At 43.2% G+C, this 25386-nt stretch overlaps 1 protein-coding gene across 1 annotated transcript; it reads left to right on the top strand.

Moving 5' to 3' along the window:
* Window positions 1–11686: 11686 nt before the first annotated feature.
* On the top strand, window positions 11687–20296 carry LOC130345241 (myosin regulatory light chain 11-like). Its single transcript, XM_056554494.1, is given in 8 exon segments — window positions 11687–11731; window positions 11733–11762; window positions 14734–14829; window positions 15043–15118; window positions 16803–16907; window positions 18860–18938; window positions 19803–19851; window positions 19928–20296. Coding segments are annotated over 8 exon segments (585 nt in total). The 3' UTR covers window positions 20033–20296.
* The last annotated feature ends 5090 nt before the right edge of the window (window positions 20297–25386 follow it).

Here is a 25386-nt window from a genome sequence, read left to right as displayed (position 1 = left end):
GTGTGGCAGTATTATACTCAGGGGTACAGTGTGTGGCAGTATTATACTCAGGGGTACAGTGTGTGGCAGTATTATATTCAGGGGTACAGTGTGTGGCAGTATTATATTCAGGGGTACAGTGTGTGGTAGTATTATATTCAGGGGTACAGTGTGGGCAGTGTTATATTCAGGGGTACAGTGTGTGGCAGTATTATATTCAGGGGTACAGTGTGTGGCAGTATTATATTCAGGGGCACAGTGTGGCAGTATTATATTCAGGGGTACAGTGTGTGGCAGTATTATATTCAGGGGTACAGTGTGTGGCAGTATAATACTCAGGGGTACAGTGTGTGGCAGTATTATACTCAGGGGTACAGTGTGTGGCAGTGTAATATTCAGGGGTACAGTGTGTGGCAGTATTATACTCAGGGGTACAGTGTGGAGCAGTGTTATATTCAGGGGTACAGTGTGTGGCAGTATTATATTCAGGGGTACAGTGTGTGGCAGTGTAATATTCAGGGGCACAGTGTGTGGCAGTATTATATTCAGGGGTACAGTGTGTGGCAGTATTATACTCAGGGGTACAGTGTGAGGCAGTATTATATTCAGGGGTACAGTGTGGAGCAGTGTTATATTCAGCGGTACAGTGTGGAGCAGTATTATATTCAGGGGTACAGTGTGGGGCAGTATTATATTCAGGGTACAATGTGATGCAGTATTATATTCAGGGGTACAGTGTGTGGTAGTATTATATTCAGGGGTACAGTGTAGCAGTATTATATTCAGGGGTACAGTGTGTGGTAGTATTATATTCAGGGGTTCAGTGTGTGGCAGTATTATATTCAGGGGTACAGTGTGTGGCAGTATGATATTCAGCTGTACAGTGTGGGGCAGTATTATATTCAGGGGCACAGTGTGGAGCAGTATTATATTCAGGGGTACAGTGTGGGGCAGTATTATATTCAGGGGTACAGTGTGAGGCAGTATTATATTCAGGGGTACAGTGTGGAGCAGTGTTATATTCAGCGGTACAGTGTGGAGCAGTATTATATTCAGGGGTACAGTGTGGGGCAGTATTATATTCAGGGTACAGTGTGATGCAGTATTATATTCAGGGGTACAGTGTGTGGTAGTATTATATTCAGGGGTACAGTGTAGCAGTATTATATTCAGGGGTACAGTGTGTGGTAGTATTATATTCAGGGGTTCAGTGTGTGGCAGTATTATATTCAGGGGTACAGTGTGTGGCAGTATTATATTCAGAGGCACAGTGTGGAGCAGTATTATATTCAGGGGTACAGTGTGGGGCAGTATTATATTCAGGGGTACAGTGTGGAGCAGTATTATATTCAGGGGTACAGTGTGTGGCAGTATTATACTCAGGGGTACAGTGTGTGGCAGTATTATACTCAGGGGCACAGTGTGCGGCAGTATTATATTCAGGGGCACAGTGTGGGGCAGTATTATATTCAGGGGCACAGTGTGGAGCAGTGTAATATTCAGGGGCACAGTGTGGAGCAGTATTATATTCAGGGGTACAGTGTGGGGCAGTATTATATTCAGGGGCACAGTGTGGAGCAGTGTAATATTCAGGGGCACAGTGTGGAGCAGTATTATATTCAGGGGTACAGTGTGGGGCAGTATTATATTCAGGGGTACAGTGTGGAGCAGTATTATATTCAGGGGTACAGTGTGGGGCAGTATTATATTCAGGGGTACGGTGTGTGGCAGTATTATGTTCAGGGGTACAGTGTGTGGCTGTATATAATATTCTGGGGTACAGTGAATGACAGTATAACATTCAGGGGTACAGTGTGTGGCAGTATTATATTCAGGGGTACAGTGTGTGGCAGTATTATAATCAGGGGTACAGTGTGTGTAGTATTATATTCAGGGGTACAGTGTGTGGCAGTATGATATTCATCTGTACAGTGTTTGGCAGTATTATATTCTGGGGCACAGTGTGTGACAGTATTATATTCAGGGGCACAGTGTGGGGCAGTGTTATATTCAGGGGTACAGTGTGTGGCAGTAGTATATTCAGGGGTACAGTATGGAGCAGTATTATATTCAGCGGTACAGTGTGTGGCAGTATTATATTCAGGGATACAGTGTGTGGCAGTATTATATTCAGGGTATAGTGTGTGGCAGTATTATATTCAGGGGTACAGTGTGTGGCAGTATTGTATTCAGGGGTACAGTGTGTGGCAGTATTATACTCAGGGGTACAGTGTGTGGCAGTATTATACTCAGGGGTACAGTGTGTGGCAGTATTATACTCAGGGGTACAGTGTGTGGCAGTATTATATTCAGGGGTACAGTGTGTGGCAGTATTATATTCAGGGGTACAGTGTGTGGTAGTATTATATTCAGGGGTACAGTGTGGGCAGTGTTATATTCAGGGGTACAGTGTGTGGCAGTATTATATTCAGGGGTACAGTGTGTGGCAGTATTATATTCAGGGGCACAGTGTGGCAGTATTATATTCAGGGGTACAGTGTGTGGCAGTATTATATTCAGGGGTACAGTGTGTGGCAGTATAATACTCAGGGGTACAGTGTGTGGCAGTATTATACTCAGGGGTACAGTGTGTGGCAGTGTAATATTCAGGGGTACAGTGTGTGGCAGTATTATACTCAGGGGTACAGTGTGGAGCAGTGTTATATTCAGGGGTACAGTGTGTGGCAGTATTATATTCAGGGGTACAGTGTGTGGCAGTGTAATATTCAGGGGCACAGTGTGTGGCAGTATTATATTCAGGGGTACAGTGTGTGGCAGTATTATACTCAGGGGTACAGTGTGAGGCAGTATTATATTCAGGGGTACAGTGTGGAGCAGTGTTATATTCAGCGGTACAGTGTGGAGCAGTATTATATTCAGGGGTACAGTGTGGGGCAGTATTATATTCAGGGTACAATGTGATGCAGTATTATATTCAGGGGTACAGTGTGTGGTAGTATTATATTCAGGGGTACAGTGTAGCAGTATTATATTCAGGGGTACAGTGTGTGGTAGTATTATATTCAGGGGTTCAGTGTGTGGCAGTATTATATTCAGGGGTACAGTGTGTGGCAGTATGATATTCAGCTGTACAGTGTGGGGCAGTATTATATTCAGGGGCACAGTGTGGAGCAGTATTATATTCAGGGGTACAGTGTGGGGCAGTATTATATTCAGGGGTACAGTGTGAGGCAGTATTATATTCAGGGGTACAGTGTGGAGCAGTGTTATATTCAGCGGTACAGTGTGGAGCAGTATTATATTCAGGGGTACAGTGTGGGGCAGTATTATATTCAGGGTACAGTGTGATGCAGTATTATATTCAGGGGTACAGTGTGTGGTAGTATTATATTCAGGGGTACAGTGTAGCAGTATTATATTCAGGGGTACAGTGTGTGGTAGTATTATATTCAGGGGTTCAGTGTGTGGCAGTATTATATTCAGGGGTACAGTGTGTGGCAGTATTATATTCAGAGGCACAGTGTGGAGCAGTATTATATTCAGGGGTACAGTGTGGGGCAGTATTATATTCAGGGGTACAGTGTGGAGCAGTATTATATTCAGGGGTACAGTGTGTGGCAGTATTATACTCAGGGGTACAGTGTGTGGCAGTATTATACTCAGGGGCACAGTGTGCGGCAGTATTATATTCAGGGGCACAGTGTGGGGCAGTATTATATTCAGGGGCACAGTGTGGAGCAGTGTAATATTCAGGGGCACAGTGTGGAGCAGTATTATATTCAGGGGTACAGTGTGGGGCAGTATTATATTCAGGGGCACAGTGTGGAGCAGTGTAATATTCAGGGGCACAGTGTGGAGCAGTATTATATTCAGGGGTACAGTGTGGGGCAGTATTATATTCAGGGGTACAGTGTGGAGCAGTATTATATTCAGGGGTACAGTGTGGGGCAGTATTATATTCAGGGGTGCAGTGTAATATTCAGGGGCACAGTGTGGGGCAGTATTATATTCAGGGGTACAGTGTGGGGCAGTATTATATTCAGGGGTACAGTGTGGGGCAGTATTATATTCAGGGGTACAGTGTGGGGCAGTATTATATTCAGGGGCACAGTGTGGGGCAGTATTATATTCAGGGGTACAGTGTGGGGCAGTATTATATTCAGGGGTACAGTGTGGAGCAGTATTATATTCAGGGGTACAGTGTGGAGCAGTATTATATTCAGGGGTACAGTGTGGAGCAGTGTTATATTCAGGGGTACAGTGTGGGGCAGTGTTATATTCAGGGGTACAGTGTGTGGCAGTATGATATTCAGCTGTACAGTGTGGGGCAGTATTATATTCAGGGGTACAGTGTGGGGCAGTATTATATTCAGGGGTACAGTGTGGGGCAGTATTATATTCAGGGGTACAGTGTGGGGCAGTATTATATTCAGGGGCACAGTGTGTGGCAGTATTATATTCAGTCGCTCGTTTGATCTTTCCTTCATGGCACTGTGGACAATAGGTGTGATCTTGGCCTTAACATTTAGTTTGGATCTTTACCGGATGGCGGAACTGGATAAGCGAACCCTCACTAAAAATTACTTTATTATTATACTGATATATTATCTCTATGATCCTTTATTATTATACTGATATATTATCTCTATGGTCCTTTATTATTATTATACTGATATATTATCTCTATGACCCTTTATTATTATACTGATATATTATCTCTATGACACTTTATTATTATACTGATATATTATCTCTATGACCCTTTATTATTATTATACTGATATATTATCTCTATGATCCTTTATTATTATACTGATATATTATCTCTATGGTCCTTTATTATTATTATACTGATATATTATCTCTATGACCCTTTATTATTATACTGATATATTATCTCTATGACACTTTATTATTATACTGATATATTATCTCTATGACCCTTTATTATTATTATACTGATATATTATCTCTATGGTCCTTTATTATTATTATACTGATATATTATCTCTATGATCCTTTATTATTATTATACTGATATATTATCTCTATGACCCTTTATTATTATACTGATATATTATCTCTATGGTCCTTTATTATTATACTGATATATTATCTCTATGGTCCTTTATTATTATACTGATATATTATCTCTATGGTCCTTTATTATTATACTGATATATTATCTCTATGGCCCTTTATTATTATACTGATATATTATCTCTATGGCCCTTTATTATTATACTGATATATTATCTCTATGGTCCTTTATTATTATACTGATATATTATCTCTATGGTCCTTTATTATTATACTGATATATTATCTCTATGATCCTTTATTATTATACTGATATATTATCTCTATGGCCCTTTATTATTATTATTATACTGATATATTATCTCTATGGTCCTTTATTATTATACTGATATATTATCTCTATGATCCTTTATTATTATACTGATATATTATCTCTATGGTCCTTTATTATTATACTGATATATTATCTCTATGATCCTTTATTATTATTATACTGATATATTATCTCTATGATCCTTTATTATTATACTGATATATTATCTCTATGACCCTTTATTATTATACTGATATATTATCTCTATGACCCTTTATTATTATACTGATATATTATCTCTATGGTCCTTTATTATTATTATACTGATATATTATCTCTATGGCCCTTTATTATTATACTGATATATTATCTCTATGGCCCTTTATTATTATACTGATATATTATCTCTATGGCCCTTTATTATTATACTGATATATTATCTCTATGGTCCTTTATTATTATACTGATATATTATCTCTATGACCCTTTATTATTATACTGATATATTATCTCTATGGTCCTTTATTATTATTATACTGATATATTATCTCTATGATCCTTTATTATTATTATACTGATATATTATCTCTATGACCCTTTATTATTATACTGATATATTATCTCTTTATTATTATACTGATATATTATCTCTATGACCCTTTATTATTATTATACTGATATATTATCTCTATGACCCTTTATTATTATTATACTGATATATTATCTCTATGACCCTTTATTATTATACTGATATATTATCTCTATGGTCCTTTATTATTATACTGATATATTATCTCTATGACCCTTTATTATTATACTGATATATTATCTCTATGACCCTTTATTATTATTATACTGATATATTATCTCTATGACCCTTTATTATTATACTGATATATTATCTCTATGGTCCTTTATTATTATTATACTGATATATTATCTCTATGATCCTTTATTATTATACTGATATATTATCTCTATGATCCTTTATTATTATACTGATATATTATCTCTATGACCCTTTATTATTATTATACTGATATATTATCTCTATGACCCTTTATTATTATACTGATATATTATCTCTATGATCCTTTATTATTATACTGATATATTATCTCTATGATCCTTTATTATTATACTGATATATTATCTCTATGGTCCTTTATTATTATACTGATATATTATCTCTATGGTCCTTTATTATTATACTGATATATTATCTCTATGGCCCTTTATTATTATACTGATATATTATCTCTATGATCCTTTATTATTATACTGATATATTATCTCTATGATCCTTTATTATTATACTGATATATTATCTCTATGACCCTTTATTATTATTATACTGATATATTATCTCTATGGTCCTTTATTATTATACTGATATATTATCTCTATGGTCCTTTATTATTATACTGATATATTATCTCTATGATCCTTTATTATTATACTGATATATTATCTCTATGATCCTTTATTATTATACTGATATATTATCTCTATGGTCCTTTATTATTATTATACTGATATATTATCTCTATGACCCTTTATTATTATACTGATATATTATCTCTATGGCCCTTTATTATTATACTGATATATTATCTCTATGGTCCTTTATTATTATACTGATATATTATCTCTATGGTCCTTTATTATTATACTGATATATTATCTCTATGGTCCTTTATTATTATACTGATATATTATCTCTATGGCCCTTTATTATTATACTGATATATTATCTCTATGGTCCTTTATTATTATTATACTGATATATTATCTCTATGACCCTTTATTATTATACTGATATATTATCTCTATGGTCCTTTATTATTATACTGATATATTATCTCTATGGTCCTTTATTATTATACTGATATATTATCTCTATGGCCCTTTATTATTATACTGATATATTATCTCTATGGCCCTTTATTATTATACTGATATATTATCTCTATGGCACTTTATTATTATACTGATATATTATCTCTATGGTCCTTTATTATTATTATACTGATATATTATCTCTATGACACTTTATTATTGTACTGAATTTAGCGCTGAGATTATTATATGATGGATTCTTCACTATTTGTATTTGATTTTTCCCTTATAAATATTTTATTCCTGCATAAGAAAGAACAAAACATATGAGCTAGAGAAATAGATATGAGATAGATAGATATGAGATAGATATGAGATAGATATGAGATAGATATGAGCTAGAGAAATAGATATGCGATAGATAGATAGGAGATAGATATGAGATAGATAGATATGAGATAGATAGATAGATAGGAGATAGATAGATAGATATGAGATAGATAGATAGGAGATAGATAGATAGATATGAGATAGATAGATATGAGATAGATAGATATGAGATAGATATGAGCTAGAGAAATAGATATGCGATAGATAGATAGGAGATAGATATGAGATAGATAGATATGAGATAGATAGATAGATAGATAGGAGATAGATAGATAGGAGATAGATAGATATGAGAGATAGATAGATATGAGAGATAGATAGATAGATAGATATGAGATAGATAGATATGAGATAGATAGATATGAGATAGATAGATAGATATGAGATAGATAGATAGATATGAGATAGATAGATGGATATGAGATAGATAGATAGATATGAGATAGATAGATAGATATGAGATAGAGAGATATGAGAGAGATATGAGAGAGATATGAGATAGATAGATATGAGATAGAGAGATATGAGATAGAGAGATATGAGATAGAGAGATATGAGATAGAGAGATATGAGATAGATAGATATGAGATAGATATGAGCTAGAGAAATAGATAGGAGATAGATAGATAGGAGATAGATAGATAGGAGATAGATAGATAGATAGATAGATAGGAGATAGATAGATAGGAGATAGATAGATAGGAGATAGATAGATAGGAGATAGATAGATATGAGAGATAGATAGATATGAGAGATAGATAGATATGAGAGATATGAGAGATAGATAGATAGATATGAGAGATAGATAGATATGAGATAGATAGATAGATATGAGATAGATAGATAGATATGAGATAGATAGATAGATATGAGATAGATAGATATGAGATAGATAGATAGATATGAGATAGAGAGATATGAGATAGATAGATATGAGATAGATAGATATGAGATAGATAGATATGAGATAGATAGATAGATATGAGATAGATATGAGCTAGAGAAATAGATATGCGATAGATAGATAGGAGATAGATATGAGATAGATAGATAGATATGAGATAGATAGATAGGAGAGATAGATATGAGATAGATAGATATGAGATAGATAGATAGATAGATATGAGATAGATATGAGATAGATAGATATGAGATAGATAGATATGAGATAGATAGATATGAGATAGATAGATAGATAGATATTAGATAGATAGATAGATAGATATGAGATAGAGAGATATGAGATAGATAGATATGAGATAGATAGATAGATATGAGATAGATAGATATGAGATAGATATGAGATAGATAGATATGAGATAGATAGATATGAGAGATAGATAGATAGAGAGATATGAGATAGATATATAAATATGAGATAGATAGATAGATATGAGATAGAGAGATAGATAGATAGATATGAGATAGATAGATATGAGATAGATAGATATGAGATAGATAGATAGATAGATAGATATGAGATAGATAGATATGAGATAGATAGATATGAGAGATAGATCTGAGATAAATAGATTTGAGATAGATATGAGATGGATAGATATGAGATGGATAGATAGATATGAGATAGATAGATATGAGATAGATAGATATGAGATGGATAGATAGATATGAGATAGATAGATATGAGATAGATAGATATGAGATGGATAGATATGGGATGGATAGATATTGGATGGATGGATATGGGATGGATGGATAGATATGAGAGATAGATAGATAGATAGATAGATAGATAGATAGATATGAGATGGATGGATATGAGATGGATAGATATGAGATGGATAGATAGATATGAGATAGATAGATAGATAGATATGAGATGGATGGATATGAGATTGATGGATAGATATGAGATGGATGGATAGATATGAGATGGATGGATAGATATGAGATGGATAGATAGATATGAGATGGATAGATATGAGATGGGTGGATATGAGATAGATAGATATGAGATAGATAGATATGAGATAGATAGATATGAGAGAGAGATATAGATATGAGATAGATAGATAGATAGATAGATAGATAGATAGATATGAGATAGATAGATAGATATGAGATAGATATGAGATAGATATGAGATAGATAGATATGAGAGATAGATAGATATGAGATAGATATGAGATAGATATGAGATAGATATGAGATAGATATGAGATAGATATGAGATAGATAGATAGATAGATATGAGATAGATAGATAGATAGATATGAGATAGATAGATAGATAGATATGAGATAGATAGATAGATAGATATGAGATAGATAGATATGAGAGAGATAGATAGATAGATATGAGAGAGATAGATATGAGAGAGATAGATATGAGAGAGATAGATAGATATGAGAGAGATAGATAGATATGAGATAGATAGATATGAGAGAGATAGATATGAGAGAGATAGATAGATATGAGAGAGATAGATAGATATGAGATAGATAGATATGAGATAGATAGATGGATAGATAGATATGAGATAGATAGATATGAGATAGATATGAGATAGATAGATATGAGTTAGACAGATAGATAGATATGAGATAGATGAGATAGATATGAGATAGATAGATATGAGTTAGACAGATAGATAGATATGAGATAGATAGATAGATAGATAGATAGATAGATATGAGATAGATAGATAGATAGATAGATATGAGATAGATATGAGATAGATAGATAGATATGAGATAGATATGAGATAGATAGATAGATATGAGATAGATAGATATGAGATAGATAGATATGAGATGGATAGATATGAGATAGATAGATAGATAGATATGAGATAGATAGATAGATATGAGATAGATAGATAGATATGAGATAGATATGAGATAGATAGATATGAGATGGATAGATATGAGATAGATAGAGAGATAGATAGATATGAGATGGATAGATAGATATGAGATGGATAGATATGAGATAGATAGATAGATATGAGATAGATAGATAGATATGAGATAGATAGATAGATATGAGATAGATAGATAGATATGAGATAGATAGATATGAGATAGATATGAGATAGATAGATAGATAGATATGAGAGATAGATAGATAGATATGAGATAGATAGATATGAGATGGATAGATATGAGAGAGATAGATATGAGAGAGATAGATATGAGAGATAGATAGATAGATAGATATGAGATAGATAGATAGATATGAGATAGATAGATAGATATGAGATAGATAGATAGATATGAGATAGATAGATAGATATGAGATAGATAGATATGAGATAGATATGAGATAGATAGATAGATATGAGCGATAGATAGATAGATATGAGATAGATAGATATGAGATAGATAGATATGAGATGGATAGATATGAGAGAGATAGATATGAGAGAGATAGATATGAGAGATAGATAGATATATATGAGATAGATAGATAGATAGATATGAGATGGATAGATATGAGATAGATAGATATGAGAGAGATAGATAGATAGATAGATAGATATGAGATGGATAGATATGAGATAGATAGATATGAGATAGATAGATATGAGAGAGATAGATAGATAGATAGATAGATATGAGATGGATAGATATGAGATAGATAGATATGAGAGAGATAGATAGATAGATAGATAGATATGAGATGGATAGATATGAGATAGATAGATATGAGATAGATAGATATGAGATGGATAGATATGAGAGAGATAGATAGATAGATAGATAGATATGAGAGAGATAGATAGATAGATAGATAGATATGAGATGGATAGATATGAGATAGATAGATATGAGATAGATAGATAGATAGATAGATATGAGAGAGATAGATATGATCAGATCGTTCATCCCTTATTTTGTATTATGAATTCCTTATTATTTGGGGCCCCCTCCTCCTTCCTTGGTCTCTTTCGGGCCCCTCTTGTCCCCCTCCTCCTTCCTTGGTCTTTTTCGGGCCCATCTTGTCCCCCACCCCCTTCCTTGGACTCTCGGGCCCCTCTCCCCCTTTGCAGCTGTTCCTCTTTCTCCTCGTGTGTCCAAGAAAGGAGCAGAAGACGGCGGAGTCGGGGTCTATTTCGGTATTTTCCTTCTCCGCCTCCTTCTTCTCCTTACAGCCAAAGTTGAGGCTGAGGCTATAGTTAGCCCTGGTGGTGCGGGGTATATAATGCCACCCGGGGGCTTCTCTCCATGTCACTCACTCCTTCTGACCAGGACAAGCACCAAGCTCAACCGAGGACATGGTAAGTGATGAGAGTGGAGGAGCCAGCATGTGTGGCCCCTCACAGCCCCAGCCCGGGGCCCCTGGATTATGGACGAGGGCTGGACTTGGGGATCAGGCACCAGGACTTTGCTTCAAGTTGGGGTTCAGTGTGTGACCCTCCTGGATGGATTAGGACCCGGACAGCTTTGTGGCCCCTGGGATGACCGCTCCTGCCACATCATGGAACATGGTCCATCGTCACCCCAAATCCAACCATACGGATCCCTTAGATGTGCCCAAATACCCCCTCCCACCCCTCTGTTACCCCTACTGAAGCTTATAACCCCCAAAACCTCTCCATTGAGGCTCCAAAACTAGACCCCTAAGGCTACTACCCCATTGTGGGGACTTATCTCTCACCCCCCGATCTCTATCTGTAGAGACCTCAACCTCTATCTGTAGAGACCTCTAGACCTCTATCTGTAGAGACCTCTAGACCTCTATCTGTAGAGACCTCTAGACCTCTATCTGTAGAGACCTCTAGACCTCTATCTGTAGAGACCTCTAGACCTCTATCTGTAGAGACCTCTAGACCTCTATCTGTAGAGACCTCTAGTCCTCTATCTGTAGAGACCTCTAGACCTCTATCTGTAGAGACCACTAGACCTCTATCTGTAGAGACCTCCAGACCTCTATCTGTAGAGACCTCCGGACCTCTATCTGTAGAGACCTCTATCTGTAGAGACCCCCGGACCTCTATCTGTAGAGACCTCTGGACCTCTATCTGTAGAGACCCCCAGACCTCTATCTGTAGAGACCCCCAGACCTCTATCTGTAGAGACCACTACACCCCTATTTGTAGAGACCTCTAGACCTCTATCTGTAGAGACCACTAGACCTCTATTTGTAGAGACCTCTAGACCTCTATCTGTAGAGACCTCTAAACCTCTATCTGTTGAGACCTCTAGACCTCTATCTGTAGAGACCACTAGACCTCTATCTGTAGAGACCTCTAGACCTCTATCTGTAGAGACCTCCGGACCTCTATCTGTAGAGACCTCTATCTGTAGAGACCTCTATCTGTAGAGACCCCCGGACCTCTATCTGTAGAGACCTCTGGACCTCTATCTGTAGAGACCCCCGGACCTCTATCTGTAGAGACCCCCAGACCTCTATCTGTAGAGACCACTACACCCCTATTTGTAGAGACCTCTAGACCTCTATCTGTAGAGACCACTAGACCTCTATTTGTAGAGACCTCTAGACCTCTATCTGTAGAGACCTCTATCTGTAGAGACCTCGGGACCTCTATCTGTAGAGACCTCTAGACCTCTATCTGTAGAGACCCCCAGACCTCTATCTGTAGAGACCCCCAGACCTCTATGTGTAGAGACCCCCAGACCTATATGTGTAGAGACCCCCGGACCTCTATCTGTAGAGACCTCAACCTCTATCTGTAGAGACGACTAGACCTCTATCTGTAGAGACCTCTAGACCTCTATCTGTAGAGACCACTGGACCTTTATCTGTAGAGACCTCTAGACCTCTATCTGTAGAGACCTCTAGACCTCTATCTGTAGAGACATCTAGACCTCTATCTGTAGAGACCTCTAGACCTCTATCTGTAGAGACCTCTAGACCTCTATCTGTAGAGACCTCTAGACCTCTATCTGTAGTGACCTCTAGACCTCTATCTGTAGAGACCTCTAGACCTCTATCTGTAGAGACCTTTAGACCTCTATCTGTAGAGACCTCTAGACCTCTATCTGTAGAGACCACTAGACCTCTATCTGTAGAGACCTCTAGACCTCTATCTGTAGAGACCTCCGGACCTCTATCTGTAGAGACCTCTAAACCTCTATCTGTTGAGACCTCTATCTGTAGAGACCTCTATCTGTAGAGACCTCCGGACCTCTATCTGTAGAGACCTCCGGACCTCTATCTGTAGAGACCTCTGGACCTCTATCTGTAGAGACCTCCAGACATCTATCTGAAGAGACCTCTATCTGTAAATACCACTAGACTTCTATCTGTAGAGACCTCGGGACCTCTATCTGTAGAGACCCCCGGACCTCTATCTGTAGAGACCACTAGACTTCTATCTGTAGAGACCTCGGGACCTCTATCTGTAGAGACCTCTAGACCTCTATCTGTAGAGACCTCTAGACCTCTATCTGTAGAGACCTCCGGACATCTATCTGAAGAGACCTCTATCTGTAAATACCACTAGACTTCTATCTGTAGAGACCTCGGGACCTCTATCTGTAGAGACCTCGGGACCTCTATCTGTAGAGACCTCCGGCCCTGTATCTGTAGAGACCTCCGGACCTCTATCTGTAGAGACCTCTAGACCTCTATCTGTAGAGACCTCTAGACCTCTATCTGTAGAGACCTCCGGACCTCTATCTGTAGAGACCTCTGGACCTCTATCTGTAGAGACCTCCAGACATCTATCTGAAGAGACCTCTATCTGTAAATACCACTAGACTTCTATCTGTAGAGACCTCGGGACCTCTATCTGTAGAGACCCCCGGACCTCTATCTGTAGAGACCACTAGACTTCTATCTGTAGAGACCTCGGGACCTCTATCTGTAGAGACCTCTAGACCTCTATCTGTAGAGACCTCTAGACCTCTATCTGTAGAGACCTCCGGACATCTATCTGAAGAGACCTCTATCTGTAAATACCACTAGACTTCTATCTGTAGAGACCTCGGGACCTCTATCTGTAGAGACCTCGGGACCTCTATCTGTAGAGACCTCCGGCCCTGTATCTGTAGAGACCTCCGGACCTCTATCTGTAGAGACCTCTAGACCTCTATCTGTAGAGACCTCTAGACCTCTATCTGTAGAGACCTCCGGACATCTATCTGAAGAGACCTCCGGACATCTATCTGAAGAGACCTCTATCTGTAAATACCACTAGACTTCTATCTGTAGAGACCTCTGGACTTCTATCTGTAGAGACACCTCTGGGGCACCTGTAATATCTGCTTGTCCTTTTCCCATAGGCACCAGCAAAGAAGGCCAAGAGAAAGGCAGCAGAAGGAGGATCCTCCAATGTCTTGTCCATGTTTGACCAAACCCAGATCCAGGAGTTCAAGGAGGTGAGTATTGGGGTATCGGGGGTCAGTACTTAATGGCCTCCTCCTAAGGCCTCCATGTTTGAGGGGCCTTTCTGTGACATTATTCCCTCTTATAACGCTCCAGCACCGATATAATAATGGGGGGTCCCTTTATTCCCCTTGTATGCCCCCCGTCTCTCCTGCACATCTCCGGCCCTCGGAACAGTTTCTGTTAACCCTTTACTTTCTCCTCAGGCGTTCACAGTGATTGATCAGAACAGAGATGGAATCATCGACAAGGAGGATCTGAGAGACACTTTTGCAGCTATGGGTGAGTGCAGCATCCCGGAATCCCCCCCCCCCCCCATAACACCCCCTAGAGTGCAGCATCCCGGATTCCCCCCCATAACACCCCCTAGAGTACAGAATCCCGGATTCCCCCCGATAACACCCCCTAGAGTACAGAATCCCGGAATCCCCCCATAACACCCCCTAGAGTGCAGCATCCCGGAATCCCCCCCACAACACCCCCTAGAGTACAGAATCCTGGAATCTCCCCCCCATAACACCCTCTAGAGTACAGAATCCCGGAATCCCCCCCATAACACCCCCTAGAGTACAGAATCCCGGAATCCCCCCATAACACCCCCTAGAGTACAGAATCCTGGAAGCCCCCCATAACACCCCCTAGAGTACAGAATCCTGGAAGCCCCCCATAACAACCCCTAGAGTACAGCATCCCGGAATCCCCCCCATAACACCCTCTAGAGTACAGAATCCCGGAATCCCCCCCATAACACCCCCTAGAGTACAGCATCCCGGAATCCCCCCCCATAACACCCCCTAGAGTACAGAATCCCCCCATAACACCCCCTAGAGTACAGCATCCCGGAATCCCCCCCATAACACCCCCTAGAGTGCAGCATCCCGGAATCCCCCCATAACACCCCCTAGAGTACAGCATCCCGAATCCCCCCCATAACACCCCCTAGAGTGCAGCATCCCGGAATCCCCCCATAACACCCCCTAGAGTACAGAATCCTGGAAGCCCCCCCATAACTCCCCCTAGAGTACAGAATCCTGGAAGCCCCCCATAACACCCTCTAGAGTACAGCATCCCGGAATCCCCCCATAACACCCCCTAGAGTACAGCATCCCGGAATCCCCCCCATAACACCCCCTAGAGTACAGAATCCCCCCATAACACCCCCTAGAGTACAGCATCCCGGAAGCCCCCCATAACACCCCCTAGAGTACAGCATCCCGGAATCCCCCCCATAACACCCCCTAGAGTACAGCATCCCGGAATCCCCCCATAACACCCCCTAGAGTACAGCATCCCGGAATCCCCCCCATAACACCCCCTAGAGTACAGAATCCCCCCATAACACCCCCTAGAGTACAGCATCCCGGAATCCCCCCATAACACACCCTAGAGTACAGCATCCCGGAATCCCCCCCATAACACCCCCTAAAGTACAGAATCCCCCCATAACACCCCCTAGAGTACAGCATCCTGGAAGCCCCCCATAACACCCCCTAGAGTACAGCATCCCGGAAGCCCCCCCCAGAACACCCCCTAGAGTACAGCATCCCGGAATCCCCCCCATAACACCCCCTAGAGTACAAAATCCCAGAATCCCCCCATAACACCCCCTAGAGTACAGAATCCCCCCATAACACCCCCTAGAGTACAGCATCCCGAATCCCCCCCATAACACCCCCTAGAGTACAGCATCCCGAATCCCCCCATAACACCCCCTAGAGTACAGCATCCTGGAATCCCCCCATAACACCCCCTAGAGTACAGAATCCCCCCATAACACCCCCTAGAGTACAGCATCCCGGAATCCCCCCCATATCCTCACCCTCAGAGTTCAGGACCTCGTCCCCACTTCCAACACTGTCCCCAAGTCCCCCCGAGGACCTGACTGTCTCTGGTCCCATCCTATGTGGGACGTCCTATAGATCTGGGGACCCCTTCCTCTCTGACCCCTATAACTGCCCCCCCGCAGGTCGCCTGAACGTGAAGAATGAGGAACTCGATGAGATGATCAAAGAGGCGTCCGGACCCATCAACTTCACCGTCTTCCTGACCATGTTCGGAGAGAAGCTCAAGGGTGAGTGGTCTCCAGAGAAGCAGAGGGGATCCCAGTCATCATACATAGGGGGCAGGGGACATCATACATAGGGGGAAAGGGGATCCCAGTCATCATACATATGGGAGGAGGGGATCCCAATCATCATACCTAGGGGGGAAGGGGATCCAAGTCATCATACATATGGGGAAAGGGGATCCCAATCATCATACATATGGGGGGAAGGGGATCCCAGTCATCATACATAGGGGTCAGGGGACATCATACATATGGGGAAAGGGGATCCCAGTCATCATACATGTTGGAGGAGGGGATCCCAATCATCATACATAGGGGGCAGGGGACATCATACATATGGGGAAAGGGGATCCCAGTCATCATACATATTGGAGGAGGGGATCCCAATCATCATACATAGGGGGCAGGGGACATCATACATATGGGGAAAGTGGATCCCAATCATCATACATAGGGGGCAGGGACATCATACATATGTGGCGGGGGACATTATACATATGGGGAAAGGGGATCCAGTCATCATACATATCGGGGAAGGGGACATTATACATCATACATATGGGGCGGGCGACATTATACATATGGGGCGGGCGATATTATACATATGGGGCGGGGGACATCATACATATGGGACTGGGGACCTTATACATCATATGGAGCGGGGGACCTTATACATCATACATATGGGGCGGGGGACATTATACATCATATACATATGGGGCGGGGGACATTATACATCATATACATATGGGGCGGGGGACATCATACATATGGGACTGGGGACCTTATACATCATATGGGGCGGGGGACATTATACATCATACATATGGGGCGGGGGACATTATACATCATACATATGGGGCGGGGGACATTATACATCATACATATGGGGCGGGGAACATTATACATCATATACATATGGGGCGGGGGACATTATACATCATATACATATGGGGCGGGGGACATTATACATCATACATATGGGACGGGCGACATTATACATCATATACATATGGGGCGGGGGACATTATACATCATATACATATGGGGCGGGGGACATCATACATATGGGACTGGGGACCTTATACATCATATGGGGCGGGGGACATTATACATCATACATATGGGGCGGGGGACATTATACATCATACATATGGGGCGGGGGACATTATACATCATACATATGGGGCGGGGAACATTATACATCATATACATATGGGGCGGGGGACATTATACATCATATACATATGGGGCGGGGGACATTATACATCATACATATGGGACGGGCGACATTATACATATGGGGCGGGCGACATTATACATATGGGGTGGGCGACATTATACATATGGGGCGGGGGACATTATACATATGGGGTGGGCGACATTATACATATGGGGCGGGGGACATTATACATATGGGGTGGGCGACATTATACATATGGGGCGGGGGACATCATACATATGGGACTGGGGACCTTATACATCATATGGGGCGGGGGACCTTATACATCATACATATGGGGCAGGGGACATTAGACATCATACATATGGGGCGGGGGACATTATACTTCATACATATGGGGCGGGGGACATTATACATCATATACATATGGGGCGGGGGACATTATACATCATACATATGGGGCGGGGGCATTATACATATGGGGCGGGGGACATTATACATCATACATATGGGGCGGGGGACATTATACATCATACATATGGGGAGGGGGACATCATACATATGGGGCGGGGGACGTTATACATCATACATATGGGGGAGGGGACCTTATACATCATACATATGGGGCGGGGGACGTTATACATATGGGGGAGGGGACCTTATACATCATACATATGGGGGAGGGGACCTTATACATCATACATAGAGGGAAGAATACATCACCCAGGACATTCAGTGTCACCTCCCCCCCTGACTTAATGATCTCCTGCAGGTGCTGATCCAGAGGACGTGATCACTGGGGCATTTAAGGTGCTTGATCCTGAGGGTAAAGGGTCCATCAAGAAGCAATTGTAAGTAACCATCATCCTGTTGCTCCTCCCCTTAGGTCCCTATGTCTTCTCCACTCCTGATGTCCCTCCCCTTAGGTCCCCATGTCTTCTCCTTCCTCCGCTCCTGTTGCCCCTCCCCTTAGGTCCCCATGTCTTCTCCTTCCTCCGCTCCTGTTGCCCCTCCCCTTAGGTCCCCATGTCTTCTCCTTCCTCCGCTCCTGATGCCCCTCCCCTTAGGTCCCCATGTCTTCTCCTTCCTCCGCTCCTGTTGCTCCTCCCCTTAGGTCCCTATGTCTTCTCCACTCCTGATGTCCCTCCCCTTAGGTCCCCATGTCTTCTCCTTCCTCCGCTCCTGTTGCCCCTCCCCTTAGGTCCCCATGTCTTCTCCTTCCTCTGCTCCTGATGCCCCTCCCCTTAGGTCCCCATGTCTTCTTCCTCTGCTCCTGTTGCTCCTCATCTTAGGTCCCCATGTCTTCTCCTTCCTCCGCTCCTGTTGCTCCTCCCCTTAGGTCCCTATGTCTTCTCCGCTCCTGTTGCCCCTCCCCTTAGGTCCCCATGTCTTCTCCTTCCTCCGCTCCTGTTGCCCCTCCCCTTAGGTCCCCATGTCTTCTCCTTCCTCCGCTCCTGTTGCCCCTCCCCTTAGGTCCCCATGTCTTCTCCTTCCTCCGCTCCTGTTGCCCCTCCCCTTAGGTCCCCATGTCTTCTCCTTCCTCCGCTCCTGTTGCTCCTCCCCTTAGGTCCCCATGTCTTCTCCTTCCTCCGTTCCTGTTGCCCCTCCCCTTAGGTCCCCATGTCTTCTCCTTCCTCTGCTCCTGATGCCCCTCCCCTTAGGTCCCCCTAGTCCTGTTCCTCCTCGGTCCTCACATCTTCTCCGTTTTCTTCCAGCCTCGAGGAGCTCCTGACCACACAGTGTGACAGATTCTCTGCAGAGGAGGTGAGCGCCCCCTGCAGTTGGACATGATGGGTCCCATGAGTCCTTCCTCCCCTCATCCTCTCTTCTCTCTCCTCAGATTAAGAACATGTGGACAGCATTTCCCCCTGATGTAGCCGGTAACGTCGATTACAAGAACATCTGCTACGTCATCACCCACGGAGAGGACAAAGACCAGGAGTAAATGGAGCCGTCAGCCCTCTGGGGGGCGCTCTCATACCCAGCGCTGAACCCCAATTGCTGTATATTGCGTCTTATTTTGTAAGCCCGACCCATCAAAGACACAACTGTAATTTATTTCCTTCCTGGTCAGGAAGTGGCCCCACCTTGTTGCCCCATTCTCGGTCTGATCCCGCCCTCTGTGTCCCCAATATTTTCAATGTCTTAAAGTTGGAACTTACGGAAACCTCAGGGGAAGAAAAGTCAATAAAATCTCATTTTTATTCTACTTGTTCTGTCAATTGTATTTCTAAACTTTATACCTGCTGCGCCCCATAACATTATCCTCACCTACTGCCCCCCATAACGTTATCCTCACCTACTGCCCCCCATAACGTTCTCCTCACCTACTGCCCCCCATAACATTGTCCTCACCTACTGCCCCCCATAACATTGTCCTCACCTACTGCCGCCCCCATAACATTATCCTCACCTACTGCCGCCCCCATAACATTATCCTCACCTACTGCCGCCCCCATAACATTATCCTCACCTACTGCCGCCCCCATAACATTATCCTCACCTACTGCCGCCCCCATAACATTATCCTCACCTACTGCCCCCCCCCAACATTATCCTCACCTACTGCCCCCCCCCCAACATTGTCCTCACCTACTGCCCCCCATAACATTGTCCTCACCTACTGCCCCCCATAACATTGTCCTCACCTACTGCCCCCCATAACATTGTCCTCACCTACTGCCCCCCATAACATTCTCCTCACCTACTGCCCCATAACATTCTCCTCACCTACTGCCCCCCATAACATTCTCCTCACCTACTGCCGCCCCATAACATTATCCTCACCTACTGCCGCCCCCATAACATTATCCTCACCTACTGCCGCCCCCATAACATTATCCTCACCTACTGCCGCCCCCATAACCTGATTACCTGGCCCTCCTGAATACAAGAAATGTCGTTTTGGTCTATAATTCACTAGAACAGGTAAGAACCCCAGATTTCTAAACAACACAGGTTCCCTCATCTCCCAATATTATCACAACATGGACCCTCCCCAAATAGAGCACATCCCGGACCCTCCCCAAATAGAACACATACCCGAACACTCCCCATATAGTGCACATCCCGGACCCTCCCCAAATAGAACACATACCCGAACACTCCCCATATAGAACACATACCCGAACACTCCCCATATAGAACACATACCCGAACACTCCCCATATAGAACACATACCCGAACACTCCCCATATAGAGCACATCCCGGACCCTCCCCATATAGAACACATACCCAAACACTCCCCATATAGAACACATACCCAAACACTCCCCATATAGAGCACATCCCGGACACTCCCCATATAGAGCCCATCCCGGACCCTCCCCATATAGAACACATACCCGAACACTCCCCATATAGAACACATACCCGAACACTCCCCATATAGAGCACATCCCAGACCCTCCCCATATAGAACACATACCCGAACTCTCCCCATATAGAGCACATCCCGGACACTCCCGATATAGAGCCCATCCCGGACCCTCCCCAAATAGAACACATCCCGGACCCTCCCCAAATTGAACACATCCCGGACCCTCCCCATATAGAACACATCCCGGACCCTCCCCATATAGAGCACATACCCGGACCCTCCCCATATAGAGCACATACCCGGACCCTCCCCATATAGAGCACATCCCGGACCCTCCCCATATAGAGCACATACCCGAACACTCCCCATATAGAGCACATACCGGACACTCCCCATATAGAGCACATACCGGACCCTCCCCATATAGAACACATACCCGAACACTCCCCATATAGAGCACATCCCAGACCCTCCCCATATAGAACACATACCCGAACACTCCCCATATAGAACACATACCCGAACACTCCCCATATAGAACACATACCCGAACACTCCCCATATAGAGCACATCCCGGACCCTCCCCATATAGAACACATACCCCAACACTCCCCATATAGAGCACATCCCGGACACTCCCCATATAGAGCCCATCCCGGACCCTCCCCATATAGAACACATACCCGAACACTCCCCATATAGAACACATACCCGAACACTCCCCATATAGAGCACATCCCAGACCCTCCCCATATAGAACACATACCCGAACTCTCCCCATATAGAGCACATCCCGGACCCTCCCCAAATAGAACACATCCCGGACCCTCCCCAAATTGAACACATCCCGGACCCTCCCCAAATTGAACACATCCCGGACCCTCCCCATATAGAACACATCCCGGACCCTCCCCATATAGAGCACATACCCGGACCCTCCCCATATAGAGCACATACCCGAACACTCCCCAAATTGAACACATCCCGGACCCTCCCCAAATTGAACACATCCCGGACCCTCCCCATATAGAGCACATACCCGGACCCTCCCCATATAGAGCACATACCCGGACCCTCCCCATATAGAGCACATCCCGGACCCTCCCCATATAGAGCACATCCCGGACCCTCCCCATATAGAGCACATACCCGAACACTCCCCATATAGAGCACATACCGGACACTCCCCATATAGAGCACATGGCCGGACCCTCCCCATATAGAGCACATGGCCGGACCCTCCCCATATAGAGCACATGGCCGGACCCTCCCCATATAGAGCACATACCCGAACACTCCCCATATAGAGCACATAGCCGGACCCTTCCCATATAGATCACATCCCGGACCCTCCCCAAATAGACCACATTCCAGACTCTCCCCAAATAGACCACATCCCGGACCTTCCCCATATAGATCACATCCCGGACCCTCCTCATATAGAGCACATCCTGGACCCTCCCCATATAGATCACATCCCGGACCCTCCCCATATAGAGCACATCCCGGACCCTCCTCATATAGAGCACATCCCGGACCCTCCCCATATAGATCACATCCCGGACTCTCCCCATATAGAGCACATCCCGGACTCTCCCCATATAGAGCACATTCCAGACCCTCCTCATATAGAGCAGATCCCAGACCCTCCTCATATAGAGCACATTCCGGACCCTCCCCATATAGAGCACATCCCGGACCCTCCCCATATAGATCACATCCCGGACCCTCCCCATATAGATCACATCCCGGACCCTCCCCATATAGAGCACATCCCGGACCCTCCTCATATAGATCACATCCCAGACCCTCCTCATATAGAGCACAACCCGGACCCTCCTCATATAGAGCACATCCCGGACCCTCCCCATATAGAGCACATCCCGGACCCTCCCCATATAGAGCACATCCCGGACCCTCCCCATATAGAGCACATCCCGGACCCTCCTCATATAGAGCACATCCCAGACCCTCCTCATATAGAGCACATCCCGGACCCTCCCCATATAGAGCACAACCCGGACCCTCCCCATATAGAGCACAACCCGGACCCTCCTCATATAGAGCACATCCCGGACCCTCCCCATATAGAGCACATCCCGGACCCTCCCCATATAGAGCACATCCCGGACCCTCCCCATATAGAGCACATCCCAGACCCTCCTCATATAGAGCACATCCCGGACCCTCCTCATATAGAGCACATCCCAGACCCTCCTCATATAGAGCACATCCCAGACCCTCCTTATATAGAGAAAATCCCAGACCTGTCTTGTAGGGTTGGATGTGATTTATTGGATCATAGACATTACAGGACATTTCACTCAATCTCATTTTTCTGGGTCTGAAGAGAAATATCAGGAACAGAATTTTATCCCCAGAAAAGGAGATTGCAGAGGTCCGACCACTGGACCATCAATCGGATATCTTCAGCTCTCCCATAGAGATACATAGAGAGGGCGTGTCAGCAACCACTTTGTGTGGGGGTCAAAATGTTCCACTCCTGGAGAGAGCCGGGGACCCATACAGGAGATCGTGGGGGGCCCTCAAATTCACAGGATAAAAGAAGCAGAGAGAAGATCTCATCATCATGTCTGGGGTCTTATGGTGTTCTGGCGTCTCTTATGGTTTCTTGGTGTTTCATGGTGTTGTTCTGGCGTCTCTTATGGTTTCTTGGTGTTTCATGGTGTTGTTCTGGCGTCTCTTATGGTTTCTTGGTGTTTCATGGTGTTGTTCTGGCATCTCTTATGGTTTCTTGGTGTTTCCTGGTGTTGTTCTGGCGTCTCTTATGGTTTCTTGGTGTTTCATGGTGTTGTTCTGGCATCTCTTATGGTTTCTTGGTGTTTCATGGTGTTGTTCTGGCATCTCTTATGGTTTCTTGGTGTTTCATGGTGTTGTTCTGGCGTCTCTTATGGTTTCTTGGTGTTTCATGGTGTTGTTCTGGCATCTCTTATGGTTTCTTGGTGTTTCATGGTGTTGTTCTGGCATCTCTTATGGTTTCTTGGTGTTTCATGGTGTTGTTCTGGCGTCTCTTATGGTTTCTTGGTGTTTCATGGTGTTGTTCTGGCATCTCTTATGGTTTCCTGGTGTTGTTCTGGCGTCTCTTATGGTTTCTTGGTGTTTCATGGTGTTGTTCTGGCGTCTCTTATGGTTTCTTGGTGTTTCATGGTGTTGTTCTGGCGTCTTATTGTTTCTAGCTGTTGTTCTTGCCTCTCTTATGGTATCTTGGTGTTTCTTGGTGTTGTTCTGGAGTCTTTTATGGTCTCTTATGGTCTTTCATGGTTTCATGGTGTTGTTCTTGCGTCTTATGGTTTCCTGGTGTTTCTTGGTGTTCTGGCGTCTCTTATGGTATCTTGGTGTTTCATGGTGTTGTTCTGGCATCTCTTATGGTATCTTGGTGTTTCATGGTTTTGTTCTGGTGCCTTATGGTTTCATGGTGTTGTTCCTGCGTCTCTTATGGTATCTTGGTGTTTCATGGTTTTATTCTGGCGTATTTTATGGTTTCTTGGAGTTTCATGGTGTTGTACTGGCGTCTCTTATGGTTTCCGGGTCTTTCATGCTGTTGTTCATGTATCTCTTATGGTTTCATTGTGTTTAATGGTGTTCTTGTGTCTCTTATGGTTTCTTGGTATTTCATGGTGTTTTTCTGGAGTCTCTTATGGTTTCATGGTGTTATTCTGGAGTCTCTTATGATATCTTGGTGTTTCATGGTGTTGTTCAGGCATCTCTTATGGTTTCTTGATGTTTCTTTGTGTTGTTCTGGCATCTCTTATGGTTTCTTGGTGTTTCATGGTGTTGTTCTGGCATCTCTTATGGTTTCTTGGTGTTTTTCTGGCATCTCTTATGGTTTCTGTCCGAACCTATAGGGTTAAAAGGTTCTGACAGGTGATTATAGCACCTGTTCTGGCTCCATATAAGCTGGCAGTCTACTCCCAGTCAGTGCTTGCTATAGAGCTCAGTTTGTACTTTAGCTGTCG

The sequence above is a fragment of the Hyla sarda genome, unplaced genomic scaffold (assembly GCF_029499605.1).
Source record: "Hyla sarda isolate aHylSar1 unplaced genomic scaffold, aHylSar1.hap1 scaffold_748, whole genome shotgun sequence".
Taxonomy (NCBI): domain Eukaryota; kingdom Metazoa; phylum Chordata; class Amphibia; order Anura; family Hylidae; genus Hyla; species Hyla sarda.
This window is presented reverse-complemented; position numbering and strand designations above follow the sequence as displayed.